Source organism: Notamacropus eugenii, chromosome 3 (assembly GCF_028372415.1).
Source record: "Notamacropus eugenii isolate mMacEug1 chromosome 3, mMacEug1.pri_v2, whole genome shotgun sequence".
Classification (NCBI taxonomy): domain Eukaryota; kingdom Metazoa; phylum Chordata; class Mammalia; order Diprotodontia; family Macropodidae; genus Notamacropus; species Notamacropus eugenii.
In genome coordinates this window covers 270,445,424-270,471,707 of record NC_092874.1, presented here as the reverse complement: position 1 = coordinate 270,471,707, position 26,284 = coordinate 270,445,424, and the positions used below count along the sequence as shown (strand labels likewise).

The window sequence follows — 26,284 nt, the reverse complement described above, 5'->3', positions numbered from 1 at the left end:
TCCTGACACAGCGCCTTTTTCTGGTACTATCTTGTTCATTTCATTTAAGAGATTTATACCATTTTGTGGTCTCTAATTGGTGGAGGAAACATGGGCCTTTTAGGGCAGAGGCAGAAAGTCTTGTTTCTTACGTTCCATAAAAGCTGGACATCCAAACTTCAGCTATCCACTGCCGCCTTTGTTTCTGGTCTGGTTTTCACCATCATGTACTAGAATCTAGTTGAGACAACAGGACTACAGAGGGTCCCCAGAAGCCTCTTTTTTAATGGATCTTAACAATTTTCATGACTGGTAGAACTTCAGGCTTCAAACCAGTGAGCTCAAGGAGATGTTGTTCTAGCTTTCCCAGCTTTTTTATTCCTGCTGTCCAAACATATTTTGCTTCAGGGTAGCAAGCCAAAGGACCTTTGCTTGCCAAATATCTGGATCTCTTATGTTTTCAGCTGGGGCTGCCCTGGATGGTGCCTTTTTTTTTTGTCTTATACCATTTTTCTAATTCTATATTCTCGAGAAGGCATTTTGTTGGTTTGATTTTTTTTTTTTTAAGCAGCTTTCCATAAGCGACCTCAAAGTAGGAACCAAATACATCTGGTCATGCAAAGTTAACACTTCATTAAAGAATATGTTTTTAACCATCTAGGCTGTCTGCAGTTTGGCATGGTGCTTAACATAGAGTTCAAATCCAAAGGGCATTGGCATATTTGGCATTTAAGTGATTATTTCTGCCCCTCTAGAATCTATTTCTTTCATTAGTATGATTTGCCTAGAATGGCTGGGTTGTGAAATGTTTGCACCTAATGGATTGCTTGATTAATGCTTTTCACAGGATCCTTTGGGGAGAAAATTTTCTAGAAAAACCTTGCAGCTTTTGTGGACTTTGATTTCTGTGTCAACATTTTAAAACTACTTGTCAGGGTTGAACTTAGGAATCTTTAGCTTGCCTCCTCTTTCTTTCTCCAGACCTCTGATTCCATTTTATCCTAAATATTACTTTCAGATGGATTCTCCTATAATACCACTTAAAGTATGTCATCATTATGCCTGAAACAGTCATTAGCTACCCTTTCACACCCATTGGCATATACATTCTTCCATCATCTACAATATCAAATCCAAATTCTCTTACTTATCATTCTTGACCCTCTATAATCTGTCTCTATCCTAACTTTCCATTCTTATCTCCCACTACTTCCCCATGACTTTGGACAAGCCAGTTAACCTCACGCAGCCTCAATTTCCTCATCTATAAAGTAGTAATATAATAGCACCCATGTCAGAGATTGTTAGGAAAATCAAATGCAATGACATAAAGTGCTTCGCTAACCTTCAAGTGCTATGTCAGGGCTAGCTACCATTATTAGGATCATTAATCTGATATAATTGTAGATTTAGACTACTTATCTACTCCTATACTATTTACAATTTGTATTTTGTTCATGACCTGCTTAGCCAGTTTTTATTTCTTTCAAGATCCGACTCTGTCCTATCTATTTCCCTGATCACACACTTCTGAAAGGTTAGATTAATTATCATAAGATTATATCACCAGGCAGTTAAGTGGCCCAAGGGATAGAGTGCTGGACTTGGATTCAGGAAGACAGGGGAGATCCAGCCTCAGACACTCTTAGCAGCTATAAAACTCTGGACAAGTCACTTAACCTCTATGGGCCTCATTTCCCTCATTTGTAAAGAGAGGCAGCTAGGTGACACAATGGGATAGAGTGCTGGTTTTGGAGTCAGGAATACATCTTTGTGAGTTCAAATCCAGCTTCATACACTTCCTAGGTGTGTGATTCTGGGCCAGTTATTTAACCTTGTTTGCCTCAGTTTCCTCATTTGCAAAGTGAGCTGGAGAAGGAAATGGCAAACCACTCCAGTATCTCTGCCAAGAAAACCCCAAATGGGAACACAGTGAGTTGGCATGGCTGAAAATGACTGGAACACAAAAGTGAGGATAATTATAGTGCCTACGTCACAGAGTTGTGAAGATCATGCAAGAACGTGTGTATGCACACACACATATATGTATGCACACTTATGTCTGTGGACAGATGTATAAATGCAAATGTGTGCACACAATAATACATGCACAAATAGATATAATATGCCCACATGCATAGCATGTAAGTACATACACACATGATGTGTACATATATGAATGTGCAAATGTATTATGAACACATGCTTTGCAAGCAGAAAAGGGCAGTGATGAAGTGCTAAGCAAATGTTTGTCATCATTATTTTTCTTTGTTTACCACCTGGCACACTCAGAAAGTAGTAACTTAGGCTATGATTATACAATCTCTGACTTGATTTCCCAAGTTCTCTTCTGAATAACTTGGCAGTGGACCAAAGAAAACAAGGGAAGTAGGTTCACGTAACAAATGTCTATTGAAACTGAGGGAGGATGGGAGATATTGGGGTATCTTCACTCTAACAGTATCTCAAGGGTCCCTTTCCTAGGACTGTCTTCTGGATTAAAGCATGTGATGCTTCTTTTTAGTATTTCAGGACTTAAATGCCCATGAATCAGGTCCAGAAAAAAACTGCTTGGATTTGAACTCCAGACTCTGTGGACTAATGATCAGATCCAATATGTGGGTCATAAAAGTCCTGTACCAGGCATTCCGGAAATTTTTGTTGTTGTGGACCCCTTGGGCAAAATGATGAAGCACACATTTTTAAAGAGATAAAATAAAATATTCAGGATTACAAAAAAACCCAATTATATTGTGTTATTTTTCAAAAGGAATTTTCAAAAACAGTTTACGGATTCTGCATTACCAATCCCTGCTCTATGCCTTTTTTTCTTCTTTATTTTTGTTACCCTACCCTGTTTCTAAAACAAAACCTGCCACCATCACCATCACCATCACCACTCAGTACAACAAATACTTTATTCATCATATTCTTTTTCCCTCATGCCTATTAAAAGCTGAACCAGATGTTTGGGATGCAATGGATTTTTATTTTTCAAATTGCGGTTAAGTTGGGTCTAGATTGGCCTGGAATACCAGTAAAACAGCTTGTGTTCAGAATGCGTGTCACTTCTTGTCATGTTTATTCATCTGGAATAACTTTAATTTTACGCGGCTTGTTCTTAAAGGAATATAGTGTTGCTGATCTGCTGCATATCCAGTTCCAGCTTTCACACCTGCAGAGGCTTCTATTGTGTCTCTGCTGCCAGTGTCTACTCCTGAGCATTGCAAATCAGGGAGTTCCCTTTGTTTTTCAAAGATGAGGACTGGGATTCCAAAGGGAAAAAAAGTGATTATACAAAAACATGGAGAGAACTTTGAAGAAGGGAGAAAAGTAACCAAGTTAAGGTAAAAAAAAAATAGCATCAAAGTATCTATATTAGTGAAAAAAATGGAAGGAGAAGTATTTTCTTAAAGCCTATCACCATCTGATTATGGCACTACCTTTTCTGGAACACTCTTTTGCTCCCTATTACTTCTAATAATTTTTTGTTGTTGTGTCGCCCTTTGGTAGTTTAGTGATGCTAGTGGAATCCTTCTCAGAATAATGTTTTTATATGCAAAAATAAAATACATAGGATTGTATAGGAAATCAATTATTTTGAAATAGTGATTGCATTATTAAAAAAATTCATGTTTACCAGATTAAGACCTTCTGCTCTAAAATAAAAAATAAGCTCCATATTCTGACATTTCAAGTCTAGTTTCATCCTGCCTAGCATTTAATACAGTGCCCAGAATATAGTAGGGCCTTAATAAATGCTTATCGATGGATTGATTGCTTACTTTTCTATCTTATCTCACATCTTAGCACAATACCTAGCATTTCAGGATTTAAATGCCCATGAATTGGGTCCAGAAAAAAACTGCCTGGTATTAAATTCCAGATTCTGTGGACTAATGATCAGATCCAACATGTGGGTCATAAGTCCTGTAGCAGTCATTCCTGATTTTTTTTGTTGTCCTGGACCCCTTGGGCAAAGTGGTGAAACACACATTTTTTAAAGTCTTAAAATACTCAGAATTACAAAAGAAACCAATTATATTGTGTAGGTTTTTAATAAATTCATATAGATTGGTTAATCACCTTTCTGGCCTCCCTCACAATGCCTAGAACATAGTAGGTGCTTATTGATTGATTACTTTTCTAGCTTACTTTAAGTGACTTCCCTACATTATAGCCAAACTGGGCTATCAGTCATGTCTAGACCTTCCCATTTCATCTCAGTGTGTTTGTGCAAACTATCCCCAGTGCCTGGGATGCATGTTTTCTTCATATTTGCCTCTCAGCATCCTTAGCTCTTTTTGAAGATTCTTTCATGTCACATCCTCTTGAAAGTCTTCCTTGTTTCATAGGATTGGAGATTGGAGGGGACTTTAGAAACCAGAATGTTCAATTCCCTCATTTTTTGGATGAGAAAACCAAAAGTCCAAAGGGCTTATGATTTTTCCAAGATCACACAACTTGTAAATGGCTTAGTACAGATTTGAACCGAAGTACCCTGACTGCAAATCTAGGGCTCTTTGCTTTCCTCCTCCCCCTGCCCCAATTTGTTAATGCTCTCTTTGCGCTCAAGTTGTCTTGTACAGTTCTTCTTGTTCAGTCATTTCATTTGTGTCTGACTCTGTTGACCCCATTTGGGGGTTTTCTTGGCAAATACTGGAGTGGTTTGCCATTTCCTTCTCCAACTCATTTTGCAAATGAGGAAACTGAGGCAAACAGGATTGAATGACTGACCTAGAGTCACACAGCTAGTAAGTGTCTGAGGTCAGATTTGAACTCAGGTCTTCCTGACTTTGAGGCTAGCAGTCTATCCATTTTGCTACCTAGCTGCCCCTTTTTATAACTTATCTTTTTATATTTCTTATTCCCTTGGTATACAGGTTCTTAGTCTGGAGTCTGTGAACTTAAAATGAAATTTCAAAAATTATTTCTATATAATCAGTTTCCTTCAGAATCCTATGTATTTTATTTCATGTATTTAAGATCATGATTCCGAGGAGTCCATAGGCTTCCAAAGGGGCTCACAATTGAAAAAAAGGTTAAGAGCCACCACCCTAATAGAATGTAAGCATTTTGAAGGCAGGATCCTGTTTTTACTTCTGTCTTGGATCCCCAGTTCTTGGCACACAGTAGGTGCCTAATAAATGAGAGTTTAATTGAATTCAGTAAGAGTAACTTCTTTTCAGTTCAGACCTTGTTACTCTTGGGAGGCTGGGTAACTGGGTTCCCAGGGACAAAGAAGAAACCGGTGTGTAGAATTGTAGGTAGGTACAGGTAGGTAACCTAACCCAGGCTAAAATGAAGTCAAAGTGGAAGAAGTCAGAAGAGGAGAAGGAAATAGGCTGGGAAGAATATTGCATCTGAAGTCTGAGGAGACCCACATTCACATTCTGCTTTTGACCTTTGTCAGTAAAGTTGAATTTTTTTTCTAAAAAATTTATTGCTTTGTTTTGTTTTTACATCACTTAAATTTCCTTCATCTCCCTGCACTCTGGATCCATATGACATTTTAAAAAAGAGAGAAAATTCTGTGAAATCAAACCAATTTTTTGAAAATGTGACATTCTATGTAGTCTTTCACACCTGCTGGGCCCTCTATCTCTGCAAAGGGGTGGGGTAAAATATCTTCTTATATTTCCCAATTAATCTTGTCAAGTCTAAAATTATTCCAAGCCACTTCATTATCTCAGTAGATTCAAACTTTACTTGTAATTTTTTTTTCCTTCTGAGCCTCAGTTTCCTCATCCGAGAAGCTGGGACCAAGTGACCAATAAAACCCATTCCATACTTTTAAATTTTATTGTGATCCCCAAAAGCTTTTGCTTATGAGAGTTATATTTAATCAATATGTATTGGAAATTAAAACATCTTAGTATTTTTATGAAAATAGCTCCTGGACCTCCTGAAAGAATCCCTGAGGGGTCTCAGGACCGCACTTTCAGAACCACTAGCCTAGAACACTGAGAGGTTGAATTGTCTTTCCCCAGAGTCATATAGCCAGTGTGTGTCAGAGATCACATAGATCTTGCTTGTTCCCTCTCTACTATTCTGAGTCTCATGCATCTTTTATATAAGAAAACTGAGGCTTAGTAAAGCTATTTGCCTATAGTCTCATAGACAATAAATGTCAGGCAGAATTCACACCCAGATGTTTCCTGAGGTATCCAAATCCATTATTTAAGGTATTAGGCCAGTCTGCCATGTTCACTGCCCCTCTGATAATCCTTGTGGTACCTCCTTCACCTATGTGGAAAGAGGAACACTCCTTCTACATGTTATGGGTTCTAGCCTTGGAACCTCCTTCACCCAGATGGAATGAGGAACGCTACTTCTAAATGTTGAAAGGGATGGGTTCTTGACCTGGACACCTCTTGACCCAGATGGAATAAAGAACAATCCTTCTAAACTTTGAAGGGGATGGGTTCTAGATCTATGAAATCCTACACCTGGATGAAGAAATGACTTCTGCCAATTCAGTACATTGACCCTCGTGTGTCCCTTGTAAATTTTGAGTTACATACAGCAGTGGTTGGGAGAGGGCATGAGGGAGAGTTAAGTCATTTGTCACAGTCGTTATGTGTCAGAAATAGGACTCCAAGTCTTTCTGAGACTGAGGCTAACTTTTTTCCTATGACATCTATATATCTCTGCCTTTGAACACGGTAGAAATCTAAGCCAATATTAAGAGGCTGAGGGGTCAGCGGTCAGCTGTGGAATGGGGACAGTGCCAGAAGAGCACACTTTGGCAGACAATTGGCAGGAGGCATAGGGTCTGTTGTTCAGGTAAGCCTCCCTCTAACAGCCCTGGCTTTGGAACAACTCAGGTTTTAATATATATCCTAATAGGGCTGGTAGAGAGAAAAAGATGAATTGAGAGGGGCTATCATGACTGTCAAACACAGAGAGACAGACAGAGAAAGAGAGAAGAAAGAGGAAGAGGAGAGGGAAGAAAGGGAGAAAGAAAGAAAGAAAGAAAGAAAGAAAAAGAAAGGAGTGAGAAAGAGAAAAAGGAAGGAAGGAAATAAAAGATGGCAAAGCCAACAGCCTAATAGGGCAAAGCCATTTGTTTTGCTAAACTGGCATCAGATCAAATGAGCTAATATGAAACTGCCGAAGTTTTCGATGTTCTCAACTTGAACAGACCTTCGTCTCATTTTTATTCTTTCTCTTTCCTCCTCAACCCTCCCTCCCCCACTCCCCTTCCTTTTGGCAGGTCTTAATGCCCAAAGCTCTTGCAATGAGTTTGTCAGAAAGGGTATGGAGTTGGCAAGCAACAAAAGCTTGTTAGAAAATAAAATCAGAGTTTTAGAAAACAAACCAGCAATGCCATGGTTCTGAGGAAAGACTGCAGGATTTGGAGTCAGACAACCTGAGTTCAAATGCTATTTCTGCTACCTACTGCCTGTGCCACCTTAGAAAAGTCCTTTACCTTCTCTGAGCCTGAGTTATTAAATGATGGTCCCATAGATCCCCTGCTGTTCCCAATATGTGATCTTACATACTCAGTGTCTATCTGTCCCTCCTACTTTCCTTCCTTCCTTCCTCCCTCCCTCCCTCACTTTTTCTCCTGTTTTCTCTTTTTTTTCTCTTTGTTTCTTCTTTTCTTTCTCTTTCTCCCTCCCTCCCTTTTTTCTTTCCTTTGTAAAAAATTCTTTTGGTATTTACATCCCATTTAGTCCCTGATAATGCCATCTGTCTCAAGTGAAGCCTCCACTCTTTTACTTAAGGTGGGGCGAAGTTAAGCAAAATCAACCTACTCAGTGGACTGGTCTGATGGTGTATACAGCCTTCCACATCCATAGCTCCCACATCTCTTTACCAAGGCGAGGAGGAGCAAAGGTTTTCTGCTCTGTTCTTAGTGGCCAAGATTGGTCGTTGTATTTAATCAGAGTTCACTTGCCTTTCTTTATATTATTGTTATCACTGTACATTTTAATGGCAGCTAGCTGGAGGAATGGATAGAATACTGGACTTGGAGTCATGAAGACCTGAATTCATATCCTGCCTCAGACAACTTACTAGCTAGGTGATCCTGGGCAGATCATTTCACTTCTGTCTGCCTCAGTTTCTTCATTTGTAAAATATGACTAATAATAGCACCTACCTACTAGGGTTGATGTGAGGATTGAATGAGAGGATATTTAATTGAACCCAGCACTTTGTTTGTCTTAAAGTGTTCCCAAAATGTTTGCCATTATTATTATATCATCTTCCTTGTTGTTTCTTCTCTGAATCAGTTCATTCAGGTCAGGATTTTTTTTTCTGACTTAGGCTGTCAATCCAGAAACCAGGAAGAAGAAGTATCTGTTTTTATTCATGTGACAATTGGGGATTTTCTGGGAGAGATTCAGTCAGAGGGTCATACTTGAGGACCTAGAAGTCGCAAGTTCCCCACCATGACGTGTAGCGATAAAGTCATGTCTTGTCAAAAAGAAAGATAATAGGATCAATTTAAGAAAGTTTTACTTTAATGCCCCAATGGAGGAACAGAATAGAAAAATAGGATGTTGATGAATGTCCACTTTTCTTTTTACTAGAATTGATGATGGCATTTTCATTTCTTGCCTACCATACTCATGCTCAATTTTGAGTTTCTATTGAGAGAAGCTTAAATTATTTGGGTTTTGGTCCATTGGTTGAAAAGGAAATCCCAGTTTCCTTCAGAGCTCCGTTCATTCACCACTTTCTGCATGAAGCTCCCCCTACCCCCTCCTATCCCCCACCCCTTTGTACCTCCCTGGCTTCACAATACCTTGTGTTTATTGTGTGTGTACACAATGTTTCTCCTGCTAAACTCCTTAAGGGTAGGGCTTTTTCCCTTTTGCTTTTGTACTCCCAGTGCCTGGCACCTGGCACAAATAATGAATCCTCTGAAGTGGGCATGTATAATCAAATTGGCACCATTTGAAGTTATTATTATGTAAAATATGGCCATCGGTTCCAGCCCAGTGGAAACATAGTACAAATTCAAATAATGGAACTAAATCAGGGATTCAAATCCTTGTTGGTTGAATATTATATCCCATTCTGAAGAAAATACCACACATTAACAGTAATATTTTTTCATTATCAGGTTTCTCTTGACATCATTTAAATTGAGATGATTGAGTAAAGAGTATGACTTTTCTTATGGTATTTCCTTTTTTCTCTCTGTCTGCAGGTGGCAAATCTTCCGAGTGACTATTTGATACCTCTTAACTATGTCCCCGGGATGGAACTCTTGGTATGTATTCATTCCATATAACAGCTACCAGAAGGGATGGGTTGAGTCGTTTCCTGTTGTAGAAGTCTCTGGGACTGAGAGTTTTACTAATTTCCAGGATTTAATGGAAATCATCCTTGCAAATTCCTTCCTCCATTTATTTATTGGCATTTATTCATTTACTTAGCTAGTGTCTTTTCCCAAACTTCCTTTATTTGTCAGTGTCTAGGCAGTGTGGCCTAGTGAATAGAGAGATAGCCTCAGAGCCAGGAAGACTGGGTGATAGCCCTGCCTCTGGCTGTGTGACCCTGGGCAAGCCACATAAACTCTCAGTGATAGGGCTCAAGGCAAATCTGAGTTGCCAAGAAGGCTTTGTCCTATAATCACCTACTACATGTCAGATCATCCCTGCTCCAAATGTTTATGTGGACTGTTTGTGCCCAACCTGCGATAGAGCCAAGATTGTGGTGATCTGATCAGCCACAGTCGGACACACTGTACCTTGACCCCAACATAGCGATGTCATTTTGGTCCTTTTTAAGAATAAAGGACAACACCCCAACCAACCAATAACCAGCCAACTAAGTATTAGGAATTGTGACACTAAGATATTATTTTATTTGATCTTCACAACAGTTAAACCCTGAGAGGTAAGTACTATTTTGTCTCTCATTTTACAGTTAAGGAAACTGAGGCAAATGAAGTTAGGTGACTTGTCCAGGGTCATACAGCTAGTAAGGATATGAGACCAGATTTGAGTTCAGACCTTCCTGTCTCTATCCACTGCACTAACTCCCTCTAAGAAGCTCCCTAAATGAAATCACAAATCTAGTCCCTAGCCTTATCCTGTATATATCTCCATGTCATGAATATAATAGCATTTTTAAAAAATATCACTTTTGAGGTATAAGACAAAGTAATGAATCATCTTCCATATTTCCTTCCTTAAGCAAATAGGGGAGGGGGTAGTGGTGGAATATTTTTTGAGTCTGAAATTTTAGAAAATTTTTTCACATCTTTAAAAGTGCAAAATTCTTATAAAACCTGATTCCCAATGTGTTTTTGAGAAGATATCTGTCTTTGAAATGTGATTGGCATTACTGCATATGTTTTCATTTTTTAAGGCATTCTCATAAGCAGATGGTTATGTTTTCCAGTTTGTTTAGCATCTTATTTAATTACTGAAGCAAAAAAATATTTCTTTACTCCCCTCCCCCCCACCCAACATACCTGCCCTAGTCCTGTTCATGGGCTAGTCACTTCCTTCTAGTAAACTCATGCATTCATTGAAGATCTTTTCTAGCCCATTTTTTGGTTCATCTGGAATTCTTTCCCACTCATTCCCACCCCCAACCTGTTGTCACCTAGCACAGTAAGAGTCAATGCTTGATAAGTGCTTGTTGAGGAAGAACCAAAATGTCCCAATTGAAACTTTATCTTTGGATGACTTAAAACATGCCAATTGCTGACTCCCCACCCACCTCCTTGCCCCCCTCAAATGCTTTCAAGGCAGTCACTTCCAGAGAATTTCAAGTACCACCTCTCCAGGAAAAAAGCCTGTTTATTTGCCATAATAGACATTTTTGGAGTGAACTTTGTAGTGGTTCAGAAGACCTTGATGTCAGACGCCAAGAAGCTCTCTGTTGCCAATCAGAATTGTTCTTGTGCATTACCAAGCTATGTATCCTTGGATATTTCTGTCTGTGATTGTATGGTTTAGGAGTTTTCCTTTTTAATCTGAGTTAGATAATGACCCATTCCTTGTCATGGCTGGGAAAGAGTTAATGTTTACCCATGATTAGTTATGCAGTTGTTAGGCATTGGTTATGTAGTTCTTAATCCCCATTGAACCAGTCTTTGATTGGTATAGAATTTGTGCTAAATCATGTTACTTGAAACTATTTTAAAAACATTCCATACCTGCAGTTACCACTTATTTTATCTCCACTAGGGCTGAGTTGGTCCCAAACTGTACCTAACCCTCCCTTCCTTCTTTTCCTTCTTCACTCCCTCCCTTCCTTCTGTCCTTCCTTTCTTCCTTCCTTTTTTCCCTTCCTCATCCCTCTCCCTCCCCACCCTTTTTCCTTTCTTCCCTTCCTCCTTCCTTCCTTCATTCCCCTTTCTCCTCCCTCTTTTCTCCCTTCCTCCATCCCTCCCCTTCCTCTCCCTCTTTTTTGCCTTCTTTCCCTCTCTTCCTCCCTCCCTCTTTCCTTCTTTCCTTCCTTCCATACTCCCTTCCCTCCCTCTTTTCTTCCTTCTCTCCCTTTTTCCTTTGATTATTTTCAAGTTGGACAATGCTGTAGTGACATCTGTGCTGTTATGTAGCCAAGATTGTGGGAATCCTGGACCCCCAAGGGTGATTGTATAGTTAACATAGCACATGCTCCTGTTTTGTGTATTTTACCTAAAAATTAATATCATTTAATCTTGTTAGAGGAGAGTGTGGTAGTTTGTTCCTTGGTTAACTCTGTAACCTGAGAAGTGTCATCCAGACTGAAATGAACCGTTATTTTAAATTCTTTTGAGAGTTTTAAGTCATTTGGGAACTATTTAGGATCCCAGAGGACTAATGTAGACCTGGCAGTCCAAAAGTGATAATTAACTTCCCTGAGTTCTGACCATATTGCCAGTGACTGTGGCTTTGGTTGGTGGTAAACCAACCACCTGGGTGGTAATTGGTGGTATGCCAGTATTACAGTGGAGAACAAGCTATTCCATATGGCTTTGGGCTAGAATACAAGTATAGATGATTCTTCCCTTTGTTTCAAAATGTTAGCATTTGCCGGGTTGGTGAGATTTTTTTAGACTCTTCTTGGTGAAAAGCCACTGGGATGCAATTTTCTGAAGGGACGGTGACTGGTCTGCTGGAAAGACAACTGAGCTACAAGTCAGTAGACTTCTCTAGAGTTCTAGCTCCACCTTGGCTACTCAGTAACTTTGCGATCTTGAGGAAGTCCCTTCCCCCCCTTCCCCTTCTCCTCAGTTTACTCATTCCTAAAATGCAGGGCTCAAAACAGATTTTTAAGGAAAAGCCTGAGTCCTGGCAACCCAGTTTTGAGGAGGAGAACGTCAGAAACACTACTTGTGAATTATCTGTCAGAATACCGCTTCCAAATAGCAGGGTGTGCGCATCCTGTTAATATGAAACATCTGTGTTTAAGCCTAACCGTAATTACCAGTCCTGCTTAAATGATTATGAACCATAATTCTGCCAGCTAGGTAATGGTTTCCTTTAGCTTTCCAACAATTTTCCCTTTTTCTTTTTATAATCAGCCTCCTATGAGGATATGAGGGAGAAAACTCAAATTGATGCCTAGTACTCTGAACAGTAGACCCTTGAGAGGCAATTGTTCAGTTTTGGTGACAGTTATTTGTGTGACATACATCTGGATTTTTTCTACCGGTTGTCCAGTTCAAAGTCTCGTGTGCCCAGAAGTTGATTTTCCCTTATTTGAGCACTGAAAGATTCTTTACCAGTTTAACTGAAGCAAACTCTAAGGGAGCTTGGGAGAACAGAAATAATAAAGAGTTGGACCAAAAATAATTATGTGAAATACGACCTGCTTTTATTTGTAAAGCTAGTGACCCTCTGTTCACATGATCACACACTCACCTGGAAATATATCAAATCACTTTCCCATTTGAGGCCTCATTTTTTTTTTCCTTTGGTAAAATGGAGAGAGGGGAATTAGATGACCTCTGAGCTCTAAATCTAGATAACTCAGTGGCTTAATGGCTAGAGCACTGGGCCTGGAGTCAAGAAGACCTGAGTTCAAATCCAGCCTCAGACACTTATTAGCTGTGTGACCCTGAACAAGCCATGTAACCTCTGTTTGTCTTAATCCCCATTGTCTAGAGGATGAAGATCCAAATTCAGCCTGGCATTCAGTGCTCTTGAAAATATGATCCCATCCTAATTCTCATTTCCTACCTTGGCTATCCCAAACTCTCCACTCTAGGTTAGTGTCTTCACTGTTACTCAGATGTGCTACCATTGATCCTTGTTCTAAAATGCTATTGACTTAACCTGGAATATCTCCTTGTCTAGATCCTTCCATAGACTCATAGAACTCCGTTTATCTGTAAGCTTAATCTCCATCTCCACCAGGAACCCCAGAGCCAACGCATCAGCTCATATGGTGCTCCTGGCCCATCTCAGTGACAGTGCTGCCTTACATAGCTACCTTCTTGTTTAATGAAAGAAACCTCCAATAAATGACAATCTGGGGATCATGGAAAATGCTGGTCATGCCTATAATCCAGCTTCTGGGAGATACTGAGGCCTGTAGACGTGAAGCAGACCAGTTGTGTTTGTTGACTGACTTACTGATTGAAGCATTCATACGAAGTTCAACCTCAATGTAGGGAAACTGTGGGAAGGTTGTGGAAGGGAACTGGATTGTCTACAGAGACACCCAGTTTCAAAACAGAGCAAGTCAAAGCTCTCTGTGTGTTAGTAGTGGGATTGGGCCTTTGAAAGACCCCTGTTCTTCCAGCTTGGGTGAGATGGGGGGATCTAGTTTTAAAATAGGGACTTGTGGTTAAAGAGACCTGGATTTAAATCCTAGCTCCCTACACTAGCTATCTGATACTAGGCAAGTGACTTAAATTTTTCTGTGCCTCAGTTTCCTTGTCTGTAAAAGAAGGATAAATATAGTTGTGTTAACTTTTCCAGATTAATTTCCTTTCATTTCTCTTCATTAACACCATAGTTCAGTCAAACTGACTTACTTGCTAACTCTTGCCTCAACCCAACATTTTCCCTCTGTGCCTTTAAATAGACTCCTGCGCCTGGAATGCACTCTCTCCTTACCATCTCCAATCTCCTTCAAACTCAGGGACACCTTCTGTTAAAGCCTTTCCTAACCTGCCCCTCTCCTCCCCATCAATTGTTACAGCTCTCACCCTCTTTGAATTTTCGTGTATTTACACTTGTTTGTATGTGTAATACCCTCCCAGTAGAATATAAGCCCTCTGAGGACAAGCATTATTTTACTTTGATTTTGGAACCCCAGCACCTGAGGCAGTGCTTTGCACATGGTAACTGTTTAATTGGCAGTAGGCAGGATGGGAATGCCCAGGGCATGTGGCACACTCCACACTTTCTATCTTGCATTTCCATTTTCTCCCTGGTTTTTGAGTACTAGAAGTAGCCAAGAACTACAAGACGTACAGTCTTTAGAGGAGAGTTCTCCAGATGTGGTCCAAGGACCTTTGGAGGTCTCTGAGACCTTTTCAGCCGATCAAAGCGTACTATTTCTTTGCTTTCTTTTTCTTTTAATGTCTGTGTTTTATTTTACAACATGACTAATATGTTTCGCATGACTTAACATGTATAACCTATATCAAATTGCTTGCTTTCACAATGAGGAGGGGAGGGGAAAGAGGAAGAGAATTTTGAACTGAAAGTTTTTTTAAACTGTTAAAATTTAAACAAATTACATATAATTGAGGAAAAATAAAATATTAAGTAAAAGTATAAGTAGATTGGACTATTTATCCTATAAGGTTGTTGTGTGGAAAGTGCTTTGCAGTATCTGGAAGTACTAGAGACATGTGAGTTAGTACTGGTATTGTAACTTGATGTACTGCTGTGTAGTCATTTCAGTCATGTCTAACTCTTCCATGACCCTATCTGAGGGGCTCTTGGCAAAGACACTGGAGTGTTTTGCCTATTGCTTCTCTAGCTCATTTTAGGGATGAGGAAACTGAGGCAAACAGGGTTAAATGACTTACCCAGGGTCACACAGCTAGTACGTGTCTGAGGCCAGATTTGAACTCATGAAGATGAGTCTTCCTGACTCCATGTACTGTATCCATTTTTCCACCTAGCTGCTTGTAATTTTATGTGTATTCACTTTCATTTCTCTGTATCTTCCGTAGTACCCAGGATGATGCCATATGCAGAAAAAGTCCTCAGTCTTAATGATTATGACTTACCTGTTTTAAGGACAAGGACATCCCCAAATTAGAAATTAATACAACAAGGTTCATGAGTATTAAATACCTTGCTCAAAGTCACATAGATCTTCAGCGGTGATTTTACTTCATAGCTTCTGGCTCCAAAACCATCATTCTTTCCTCTGAATAATAATTGGAGATTGTGTCATATCTGTCTTCATCTCCTCAGTGCCTAGCACTGTGTAGACAGTTAATAATTTTCTTTTGAACTGGGAGAGAAGCCAACATTGTAGAATAAAAAAAATCCTGGGTTTGGAATTCAACTTTGTGTCTTATTTCCCATAGAACCTTGGACAAGTCCCTGGATTTCTCTGGGCCTCAGCTTTGCTCAGCTGTAAAACAGGAGGGTTGTGCAAAGTAGCCGAGCTGTGCCTTGGTGTTTAAGGTCAAGGCCAGGTCTCCAAACTAGGCCTTCTCATTTGAAGGTCAGTGCATTTTGTAATGTGCTCCTAGACCAGGGCCAGGATTTAAATCTAGGTCTTCCTGATTCAAATTCAATATTGTTTAGTTCATAATTGCTTGAATTAGATAATTTTTAATTGTTCTATTTTACTTAATTATTTTCCTTTTTTAACATTTCCATTAGAGAAAGAAAACTAAGGTTGATACTGCAAAAAAAAAAAATTGTCTTGGAATCCTGAGACTCTAATTAATCCTGGTTCTGTTGGTTTTTCCCTATGTGACTTTGGGGAAAGTCTCTTACCCTCTCTGGGCCTCAGTTTCCTAATCTGTAAAATTAGGTCATTAGACTAAATACTCTCCACGGTCCTTTCCACCTCTACGTGTGTAACACTATTCTTGGTAGGACTGTTGTACATTTGACTGTCATGACCCAAAAATATTGTTTAGGGAGAAGATGAAAATAAATCCTTACATAACCCAGGTATCCCAGAGGAAATGATGTGGGAGCACTAACTCTGGGATGTGAACAGAGAACTCCAGGTTTTGCGGAATACTTTTATTTGATTAGTCTGTATTATGACATTGAGGGACATGAAGAAAGAGGGCTGGGTATCAAAAACATTTATCAGTGGTTTTTTTAATGGCAGAACAATGAACAATTAAGTGAACCTAAGGTCATTTGAGACAGTTGTTAGGATTGTGGAAGAAGAGAGGACCTCAGAAGGTATGGAGTCCAGCTTTCTCATTTTACAGTTGGGAAAATGAGAGCCAAGTGACTTAAATATTATATCTAATATAATAGAGGCTATAAGTATCCAAATAAGTGGGGAGATTTGAACCCAGGTCCTTTGACTTCTACACCAGTGTTCTCTGCATCTAGGCGGTATGGTGGATAGTGCCCTAGGCTTGGAGTCAAGAACATCTGAGTTGAAATAGAGCCTCAGACTGTGACCCTGGGCAAGTCACTTGACCTTGTTTGCCTCAGTTTCCTCATATGTAAAATGAGCTGCAGAAGGACATAGCAAATAAGTTCAGTATCTTTGCCATGAAAACCCCAAAGAGGATTACAGTCAGTTATGACTGAAACAACTGAACAACAACACATTGACTTTCATTAGCTAGTTTTTAATGCTATACTGTCTTTTGATACTGTACTTTCTTAGTGCCCTTACTCTATGTCTACAGAACCATGTCTACAGAAAATGAAACTAAGAGGATCATTTCTATTATCTGGAGGCCTTCTTAGCGAAGGATCAAGATTTGTATGTCTCCATCTCCCATAGGATAATATAGTCACACAGGCAAGTCACAGGAAAATAAATATCTCTCATCTTTCCATCTTTGTCTAATTTGGCTATTCTTGCATTGGACAGTGAGTGGAAAAAGCACTGAGTCCAGAAGCTGTGGGGCTGGACTTTACTGTCACAGTTGTCCTGTATGTGACCTTGGGCAAGTCATCATGCCTGAGTTTCTTAACTCTAAAGTAGTATTTCTTAACTTTTTGGTCTTAGGATGCCTTTACGCTCTTAAAAATCTTTAAAGACCCCAAAGAGCTTTTATTTATGTGGGACATATCAAAATTTACCATATTAGAAATTGAAATTGATGCATTATTAAAAATTCATTTAAAAATAACAAAACCATTGCAGGTTAATATAAATAAAACATTTTCTGAAAAAACTACTATTTTCCAAAAAAAATTAATGAGAGGGGTGACATTGCCCTACATATTTTTGCAAATCTTTTTAATATCTGGCTTATTAGAAGACAGTTGGATTCTCATCTGCTTCTGAACTCAATCTGTTGTGATATGTTGTCTTGAAGTATATGAAAAAATCTGGCCTCTCCTAGATATAGAGGTGGGGGGAGAATGATTTTAGAAGGAAAATTATATTTTAATATTATTATGATGAGGAGGCTAGATGGTGAAGTGGATAGAGTGCTGGATCTGAAGTCTGGAAGGCTCATCTTCCTGAGTCCAAATCCAGCCTCAGACACTTACTAGTTGTGCAATACTGGGCAAGTCACATCACCCTACCTCAGTTTTCTCATCTGTAAAATGAGCTGAAGAAGGGAATGACAAACCACTCCAGCATCTTTGCCAAGAAAATTCCAAAATGGGGTCATGAAGAGTCAGATCTGAAAAAAAATTAACACGACTAAATGCTCTCAGAGACCTCCAAAAGGTCCTTGAACTGCATCTTGAAAACTTCCCTCTAAAGGATCCTTTTGGATCCTAGAATAGTGCAATCTTGTAGTTCTTGGCTCCTTCCAGTACTCTAGAACCAGGGAGAAGTTGGAAATGCAGGATAAAAGAGTGTGGAGTATGTCACATGCCCTGGGTATTCCCATCCCGTCTACTGACAATTCTGATGCCTACTGTGCATGAAACAAAAATAAAAACAAACCAAAAACAAACCTGTCAAACAAAGCACCGAGCATTAACATTTAGATTCAGTAGATTAGAAGCCTTGAGTCATATTTGAAAAACATCTTCATCATTCGCCAAGACCACACAGTGAATCACTTAGGGCTCCTGGGCTTTTGGTAGCTGAAGTATATACTGAAGCAGGTTAGACTAATGAACAACCCTTTTTTATCTTTACTAGCAGTGTTCATCATGCAGAACGCACGTTGAGTTGGCCAGGAGAATCAAGTATATGGACCCAGGCTTCAATGCCCAGTCTCACTAGCTTTGTCTGAAATGGGCTTCCACAGAGGCTTTTTCCATTATTGTTGAAAGACAACTGGACCCAGCCTTGAATCCTGGCAATATTAATGGAAATGAGACTGAAAAAACCATTTCCATTATCTGGAGGCCATCTTGGTGAAAGATCAGGATTTATGTGTCTGCATGTCCTATAGGGTCAGATGACCACACAGTCAGGTCACAGTGAAATAGATGTCCGTTATCTTTATATCCTGTCTAATTTGGCTATCCTTGTATTGGGATACTAAGTGGGGGAAAAATTCATCTAAAAGTCAGACACTAGGGGTGTAGTCCTCTTTGCTGGGTGACCTTAGGCAAATCAAATAATATCTCTTAACCATAGCACATTCCTTGTCCCGATCTGCCCCTCCTATGCTGCAGGTTGTAACCCTCTCCATACTTTATGTTGCTACAGCGTTAACACTTCATCATCCAGTGGCCAACCTTATGGAGGTGAGCCTCTGAAATGAGCTGATTTGGCCCCCAGATGGCCTAGAAACAATGAAAACTGTACTGATAGGACCTGTTCTGCTTATCCTGGTGATTTCATTTCATTCATTCTCTGATGGCCCCTCCTTCCCCTCTTTCTTATCTTCAATCTTTGCCTTTCTATGGGCTTCTCTTCCTGGGTTTTGAAACTTACCCAGGTGTTATTTATCCTAGAGGAAACAAACCAAAACAAAATACAGCATAATTCTCCCATGACCCTGCTGCCAGATCAAGCTGTGTTATCTCCTCACTGGTAAACTCCGTGAACTGATTACGCTCACTGAATGCATTTGATATCACCCATTCATCCCTTAACATCCTCTGATATCTGACTGCAGTTCTCACTCTTGTATCAAATGCTTCTTAGAATTTCTTGATTTATTTTATTGGTTCAACTTCCAAATAATGTTCCTCCTTCTTCCTCTTTTTCTTCTTCTTCTCCTCATTCTCCTCCTTCTCCTTCTTATCTTCCTCCTTCTCTTCTATCAGTGTCAAGTGATTTGTGGAGGGTCACACCAAGAATAAGTATCTGAAGCTGGATTTAAACTCAGGTTCAGATGAGGTCTTTTCTGATCAACTCCCCTCTCCCTTCCTCATTCCTATTTGTGAGCACTACTAGGTCTCAAAATTACAGTTTGATTCCTTGCTTTCTATTTATTTTGTTGCATATATGTTATTAATTCCACCTTCCCCAGTAGAATATCTTCTCCTTGAGGTCAGGGTCTAGTTCAGATTTTGTAACTTCAGCACCTAGGACAATGCCTTAAACTTAAAAATGTTTGTAGAATTGATTTTTTTTTGGGGGGGGGGGTAGAACTGAATTGAACTCTCCAAGACCATCAATTCACTTCAGCTGACAATTTAGGACCCTAATCACTGTATTCTCAGTTCACATCATCCTTGACTTTTCTACTCCATTCAGCACTATTGACTTCCTGTTGTTCTTCCTTCCATTTGGAAGAGGACCAATGACAATAAGAGGTGATGTCTTGACTTGAAAATGAATTGGATTTAACTGAGGCAGTGCTATGCAAAGTCATCAGCTTCACTCTCTCCTCCAAAGTCATCGAGGTCCTGTGGCAAGGCATGGGTCAGGATGAATGGAAATGACCTCAGATGCAATGGGAGACCTTGGCTTTTTTAAGCTAAGGTCTTTCCCAGGTCTCAGTTTGTCTGAGGCAACACCCACTCCATATTTAAAGGCTATGTAAGAACTGAGACAAAAGATGACTTAATCTGCCTTCACAAAAGAATTAATTTCTGACACTGGATTGACTAACTCATCCTTGAAACACTCCAGTCTCTTAGCTTCCTTGACATAGTTTTCCTTGTTCTCTGGTTGATCCTTCTCAGTCTCCTTTGTAGCTCTTCTCTGTTTTCCTAAGTATGGGTATTCTTCAAATATCTGTCCTTTTCAGGATCATCAAGGTACCAAACCTGAGTCATTTCTGACTCTTCCCTTTCCCTAACTTTGCCTCCCCATAAGCCAATATATTGCCAACCTCTGCTGATTCTGTTTCATTGACTGCTGGTTCTAAAGGTGGAAATTACATTAGAAGTTGTCTAGTCTAACCCCTTCATTTAAGTGAGGAAATTGAGACCCAGGGAGTGTTAGGGACTTGCCAAAAGTCATATGAGTTGTATATATCAGAGGTAGGATTTGATCCTAGCTACTTTGACTCCCAAGTTAGTTCTTCCTATTTTACTACATCTTTACCTTTCGGTACCTGTCAGGGACCATTTCTTATCCAAACCTTCATTACTGCTTATCTAAACTGTGTACAGACTTACCAAGGTGTCACCTTAGTGTTATGATACACAATAGTTGAGGAATGGAATTGTATTTCAAAGATGTATGTATTGATGGGAGAACTGTGAATTAGTTGGTTTCCAGCTGTTCTGGAAAGCAATCTAGAATTATGAGAAGAGAGGAAATAAATTGTCCATCCACTCTGAACCAGAGATTCCACTGCTAGACATAAATTCCAAGGAGATCACTATCAAAAAAAGAAAGTACCCATACCCAGCAGAATATTTAAAGCACAACTTTTTTTGTAACAGGGAGCTGGAAACAAAGTAAATGCCCATTGAATGAAGAATATGAACAAATCGGATTATGTGAATGTAATGAATTATTAATGTGCAGTAAAAGAAATTCTGAATATGATGAACACAGAAACATGAGAAAACTTAGGTATATGTACAAAGTGAATTAAGAACTAGGAAAATAACATACAAAGTGACTGCATCAATATACCATGTACATAGAAAGTGAAACAAACCAATCAAAACTGAAAAGTTAGGTGCATAACCATATTTTTAAGTGTTTCCGTTAATGATAGAGATGTACAGATTAAAGCAACTCTGATATTCTAACTCAAATTTACCAGATTAGTGATAATGACAAATGTTGGAGAGACTATGGGGAAAAGGTACATTAATGAACAGTTGGTAGAGCTAGAAAGAGGTCCAGCCTTTCTAGCAAGCAATCTGAAACTATGTCTAAAAAGTCATTGAATTATGTATATGCCTGTTGACTAGAGATACCACTACTAAAAAACTATACCCTTCAAAAAAGGTCAAAAGAAGGAAAAAAGGATCTATATTTACAAGAACTTTTATAAGCAGACCCCTTTTTAATAGTGTCAAAGGCCTGGAAGCTAAGGGAGGACCCATCAATTGGAAATGACTAAACCAATTATGTTATATGAATGTAATAGAATATCGTTGTGCTGTAAGAATGAAAAAAGGATAACTTCACAAAAACCAGGGAAGATTTATATGAACTGATGCATAGAGAAGTGATTAAAGCCAGGAGAACAATATGTACAGCAAGAAAAATATTGTAATAACAAATAACTTTGAAAGATTTAAGAGTTCTGACTCATACAGTAATCAACCATGATTCTAGAGGACAGATGATGAAACATGCTTCCCACCTCCTGACTGAAAGGTGATAGACTCAAGATACAGAATGAGCTATAAATTTTCAGACCTAGCCAATATGACTTTATATATTTGTTTTAAAAGGTTTTATTTTCCTTATACTTCAATGAGTTGGAAGGAGGGAGAAGATAAATGCTTCTTAAGTGAAAAAAAGTAGAATACAATAAAACAATAAAATCATAACTACCAAAAGTTTGAGGACTAAGAAGAATTCTGAAATCATTTCTCTCTAGTTCTTTTCAGAATTGGGAAACCAATGGGAATAGAATTCCGCACATAGCACCAGTGTCTCCCCTCTCTCCCTGCTCTCCCCCACTCTTATTTCCCCCTCTCTTTACCCTCTCCCCCTTCTTCTTCTCTGCCCCCCTCTCTCTGTCTTCTCCTCTCCCTCTCTGTCTCTGTATGTCTCTTTTCCCCCACCCCAGTTCTTACTTTCCAGATCTTGAGTTAGATAGCTACCCTCTAAAATCAACCTCCTCCATCACAAATTGATGCATTGTGACTTGGCTCAGCTGATTTAAAAAAAAGAACAGTTTAAATTTCTTTTGAAAATGATCCCTTTGAAACAAATATAAGGTGAAGCAAATGATGCTAGTCCTCGTGACGTTTTAAAAGCACATGGCTCATTTCAGCTGATATATCAGGTTCCTGACTGCTGAGGTTTTAGAATGCTGCCTCCTGTATTCTAGGGGCATGCTGTCTATTTTTGAATTGTTTCTCTGACAGTCTTTGAATGTTCACTCCTGTTTAACTTGGCTAGCTTACGTAGCTAGTCTTTGGAAGTGCCTGTTTCCCCAAATATATTTAAACTCATGTACTTTTTTTTTTGTTTTTAGTAATAAAATTGAAAATTCAGTTTAATATTGTTTTATTAAGTCCCAAAGTTGTTTTTGATCAAACTTGGCATCATTGTTGTTGGTGACATGTCATCTAACATACCCTTGGGTCACTTGTGGTCAGGGACCTCCCCCCCCAAGTACTTTTGCCTGTATGATAATAGAGGAGGATCCTAATAGATTTACCTATTGGCAGCCAAGACTTAACATAGGATGGGAAAGTTCCTTAGAGGTCAAACCCTTCCTTTCACCCAGTAAGAAACCAAGGCCTAGTGACATGCCCAAGGTCGCAAGAGTTAGGCATTCTCAAGAGTTAGAATCAGCTTTCTTTACCCTACCTCTTCTGCCTGGCTAGACTGAGTGAGGATTTAAAGAAAATGAATGGAAGCCTGATAAAGATGTAGAAATGGAAACAGATTTCTCTTTTCATAAAAATGTCAAGATTTGCCTTAGGCAAATTTCTTCCTTTGGGAACTGTTGGATAGAGCAGAAACCTCAATCTACTCCTCGAATCATCTGTGTGCCCTTAGTCAGTTGGTTAATCTTTTTTTTTGTCTTTTCTAGTTGCCCCAGAGATAACATTATTCACTATTCACATTATTCCAATGAGTTAATGTTTCTAAAAGCTGTTTAAGTTTATCCAGTCTCTAAAACAGAAATGAGAAAAAAGTGGAAAATAATAGCAAATATACAATTTTTGATGTATGAAGAAAACTTAAATTACATTAGTGGAAGCTCTTGGAAAAATTATTGAGCCGTAGATATTAGACTTCTGTTCAAATCCTTCCCTGTGTTACTAAGATTCCCAATCAAATTAATGGCAGCCAGAGAGTGGTGTGGAAAGGGGAGCATCCTTTCCTTTTCCAAGAAATGGCCAGGTTTTTAAGAGCCTTGAACAAATAAACATATCCTTACCTGTGGGACTTTCAGTTACTTACTACCTCTAGTTAAGAGAGGTCATCTGTACATCAGGGTGTTAGATAAGAAGATCCCTAAGGTTCTTTCCCAATCCAAGATCTTAGGATCATTTAACAACCCACAATCTCAGGATACTTGAGGACAGTATATTCTTTTCCTTCTCTGTAGTATAATAGTTAGTTCACTTGGGTTTATGCCATTTGCAAATCATTGACTGCAGTTAATTAAAAAGAAGGTAGCTTAGTGCTTGGTATGCTAGTGGAAACTGGTTTTTCTTTCTTCCAGGCTTGCAGGTCAAATCTGGCTGACAGTTAATAGGGTTTGTCTGCTCTGCTCTTTTATCTGTGACAAATTCTGGAACTTAAATGCCAAGATCTTAACAGACTAAAATACGAGTGGGTAGATAAAGCATTCACTTTAGATCATAATCTTTTCTAAGGAGGTTATGACGGTCACAAGAGCACGACATTGAATACTTTCGGGAAACTCATGGTGTTTTATTTATTGTTTCACCATCCTGAAGTGCAGAAAGGATAATTAACCAACATAAAAATAAGCTAATAATAAAGACAGCATGATCTTGTGCACAGGATAATAAACTAGGAGGCCATAAAACCTGGGTTCGAATCCTGCCTCTGACACTTAAGAAGCTAATATTTTGCTCCCTTCCTCTCTCCTCTCCCTCTTTCCTCATCTATAGAATGAACATAATAATACTTGTATTACTTGTATTATACCTCCCCCAAAATCTGGCTGTTGTGAAACCCAAATAAAATAATGTATGCAAAGTTCTTTGTAAACGTTAAAGTCAGCCAACAAGCATTTAAAATTTGCTTACTTTGTGCCAGAAGTTACAATAAGTACTGGGGATACAAAGAAAGGTAAAACCAGCCTCTGCCTTCAGTAACTTGTGGTCATTATTATAATATTATCAAATACCTATTTAATATAATAATAATGATAATGTATAATAACAAAAATAAATATGTAATATAGCATAATTATATAATGATTGTATCAATAATAACATGCATATTTCTATCATTTAGAAATATCAAGAGAGATAGTATGATAAATAATTGTCCAGTTGTTTAATCATGTCTGACTCTTTGTGAATCTGTGGAGTTTTCTTGGCAAAGATTCTGGACTAGTTTGGGTTACCAGTTCCTTCTCCAGTGGATTAAGGCAAACAGTTAAATGACTTGCCCAGGGTCACACAGCTAGCGTCCAAGGCCAAATTTGTACTCTAGTCTTTGTGACTCTGGCCCCAGCACTCTATCCACTGAGCCATCCAGGTGCCTCAGAGAGGGAGCTAGTCAGCCTTAAAGTTAGAAAGACCTAAGATTCTGCCACTGACACATAGCAGTTGTGTGACTGTGGGCGAATCACAACTCTTTAGTGGTTCAGGTAACTCTAAGACTTCTAAGTTAGCAATCGGCAATGTCTTGCCACTGGACTCCAAAGGACTCTGGAGGAGATAGTGAGGCTGGTGACACTTCTGCCTCACTTAAATCTGATTCACTTGTTTGTCAAGACATCACCCTCCTGATGTCATTGGTCCTCTGCCAGAACCAGAACAGCAACAATGTTAAGCATCTGTGGAAAGTATTTACATGCTAGGAGTTCCCCATGCTGTTGAAATCACAAGTCCAAATAAAGTACAAATGTTAAACATTTGAATGGGATTAGAAAGTGAAGTCCTTATGGTCCAACTCAGAGGTGGGGAAGCATGTGGCCCTCTAGGTCCTCAAGGGTGGCCTTCTGACTGAATCCAAACTTCACAGAACAAATTCTTCCCATAATAGAAGGATTTCTATTTTGCCACAGGTTCTCCACCCCTGGTTAACTCTTAAGATATACTAGATTTGTCAAGTTGAGTTTATATGTGTGGATGGTAAGGATGGGGAAGTGATTCTTTGCATAAGAAAATGAGAAAAGGTAATTATTACAGACTCAAGAGGGTTCTAAGCCATAAGATGTAAATATCTAGTTCTGTGGCCATTGTAAGATAAATAGAAATGCCTTTATAGCAGTAAATATTTAAGCATTTCATTATAAATGATGGGCTATTTTGAAGGTGAAAGGGCGCGTGAATGGGGAGAGTTAGAATGGAGAAAAAACCTCTCATTTATCTCTGAGGCCACAGGAAAGAAAGTACCCAGCTTCAACAAGGAAATTTTGTTGTGTCCACAAACCACAAAATTCACCAGAAACATGGGAAGGAATGTGAATGAAGAGGGAATGGGTTTAACAGTATAATGAGCTGAACCAGCCCCATGCTGCACAGCCTACCTTATTATCGTGGTACATACTGCTTTGTGAAAGACTGTCTAGCAAGTACGGATCACACTGTTTAGGGGATACCTAGGTGGTAGTGTACTAGACCTGGAGTCAGGAAGATCCTAGTTCCAATTCAGCTTCAGATATTTAGTAGTTGTATGAACCTGGGCAAGTTACTTAACTGCCTCTGCCTCGGTTTCCTCATTTGTAAAATGGGAATAATAAGAGCACCTGTGTCACAAGGTTGTTGTGAGGATTAAGTGAGAGAACTATAAAGCATGATCTTGATAGACCAATGTGGTGCCTTCAATAAGATGACCTTGGATGAGTCCTTTAGCTTCTAGGCTTCAGTTTCCTCATTTCCTGAATTAAATTAGATGACCTCTGAGGTCTCTGGATCTGTTGGCCTAGTGTTCTAGGAGGAAAATAAAACCCCACCTTTTACAGGAAGGTTTGTCCTGTTTGCTTTGGGTTTTTTTGGTCCCAGATTGGTTGTATTTACTCAAAGGCAGAACTGGACTAACCCATTCAAAGTCAAATGACTACTAACCTAACTCT

General features: G+C 39.1%; 1 protein-coding gene across 2 annotated transcripts in view; it reads left to right on the top strand.

Moving 5' to 3' along the window:
- Positions 1–26,284, top strand: part of KITLG (KIT ligand) — a 119,208-nt gene that overhangs the window by 72,769 nt on the left and 20,155 nt on the right. For both annotated transcript variants that reach the window (XM_072655536.1, XM_072655537.1), the window contains exon 3: positions 9,143–9,205. In XM_072655536.1, the coding sequence (XP_072511637.1) occupies positions 9,143–9,205 (63 nt within the window). The remainder of the gene's footprint in view (positions 1–9,142; positions 9,206–26,284) is intronic.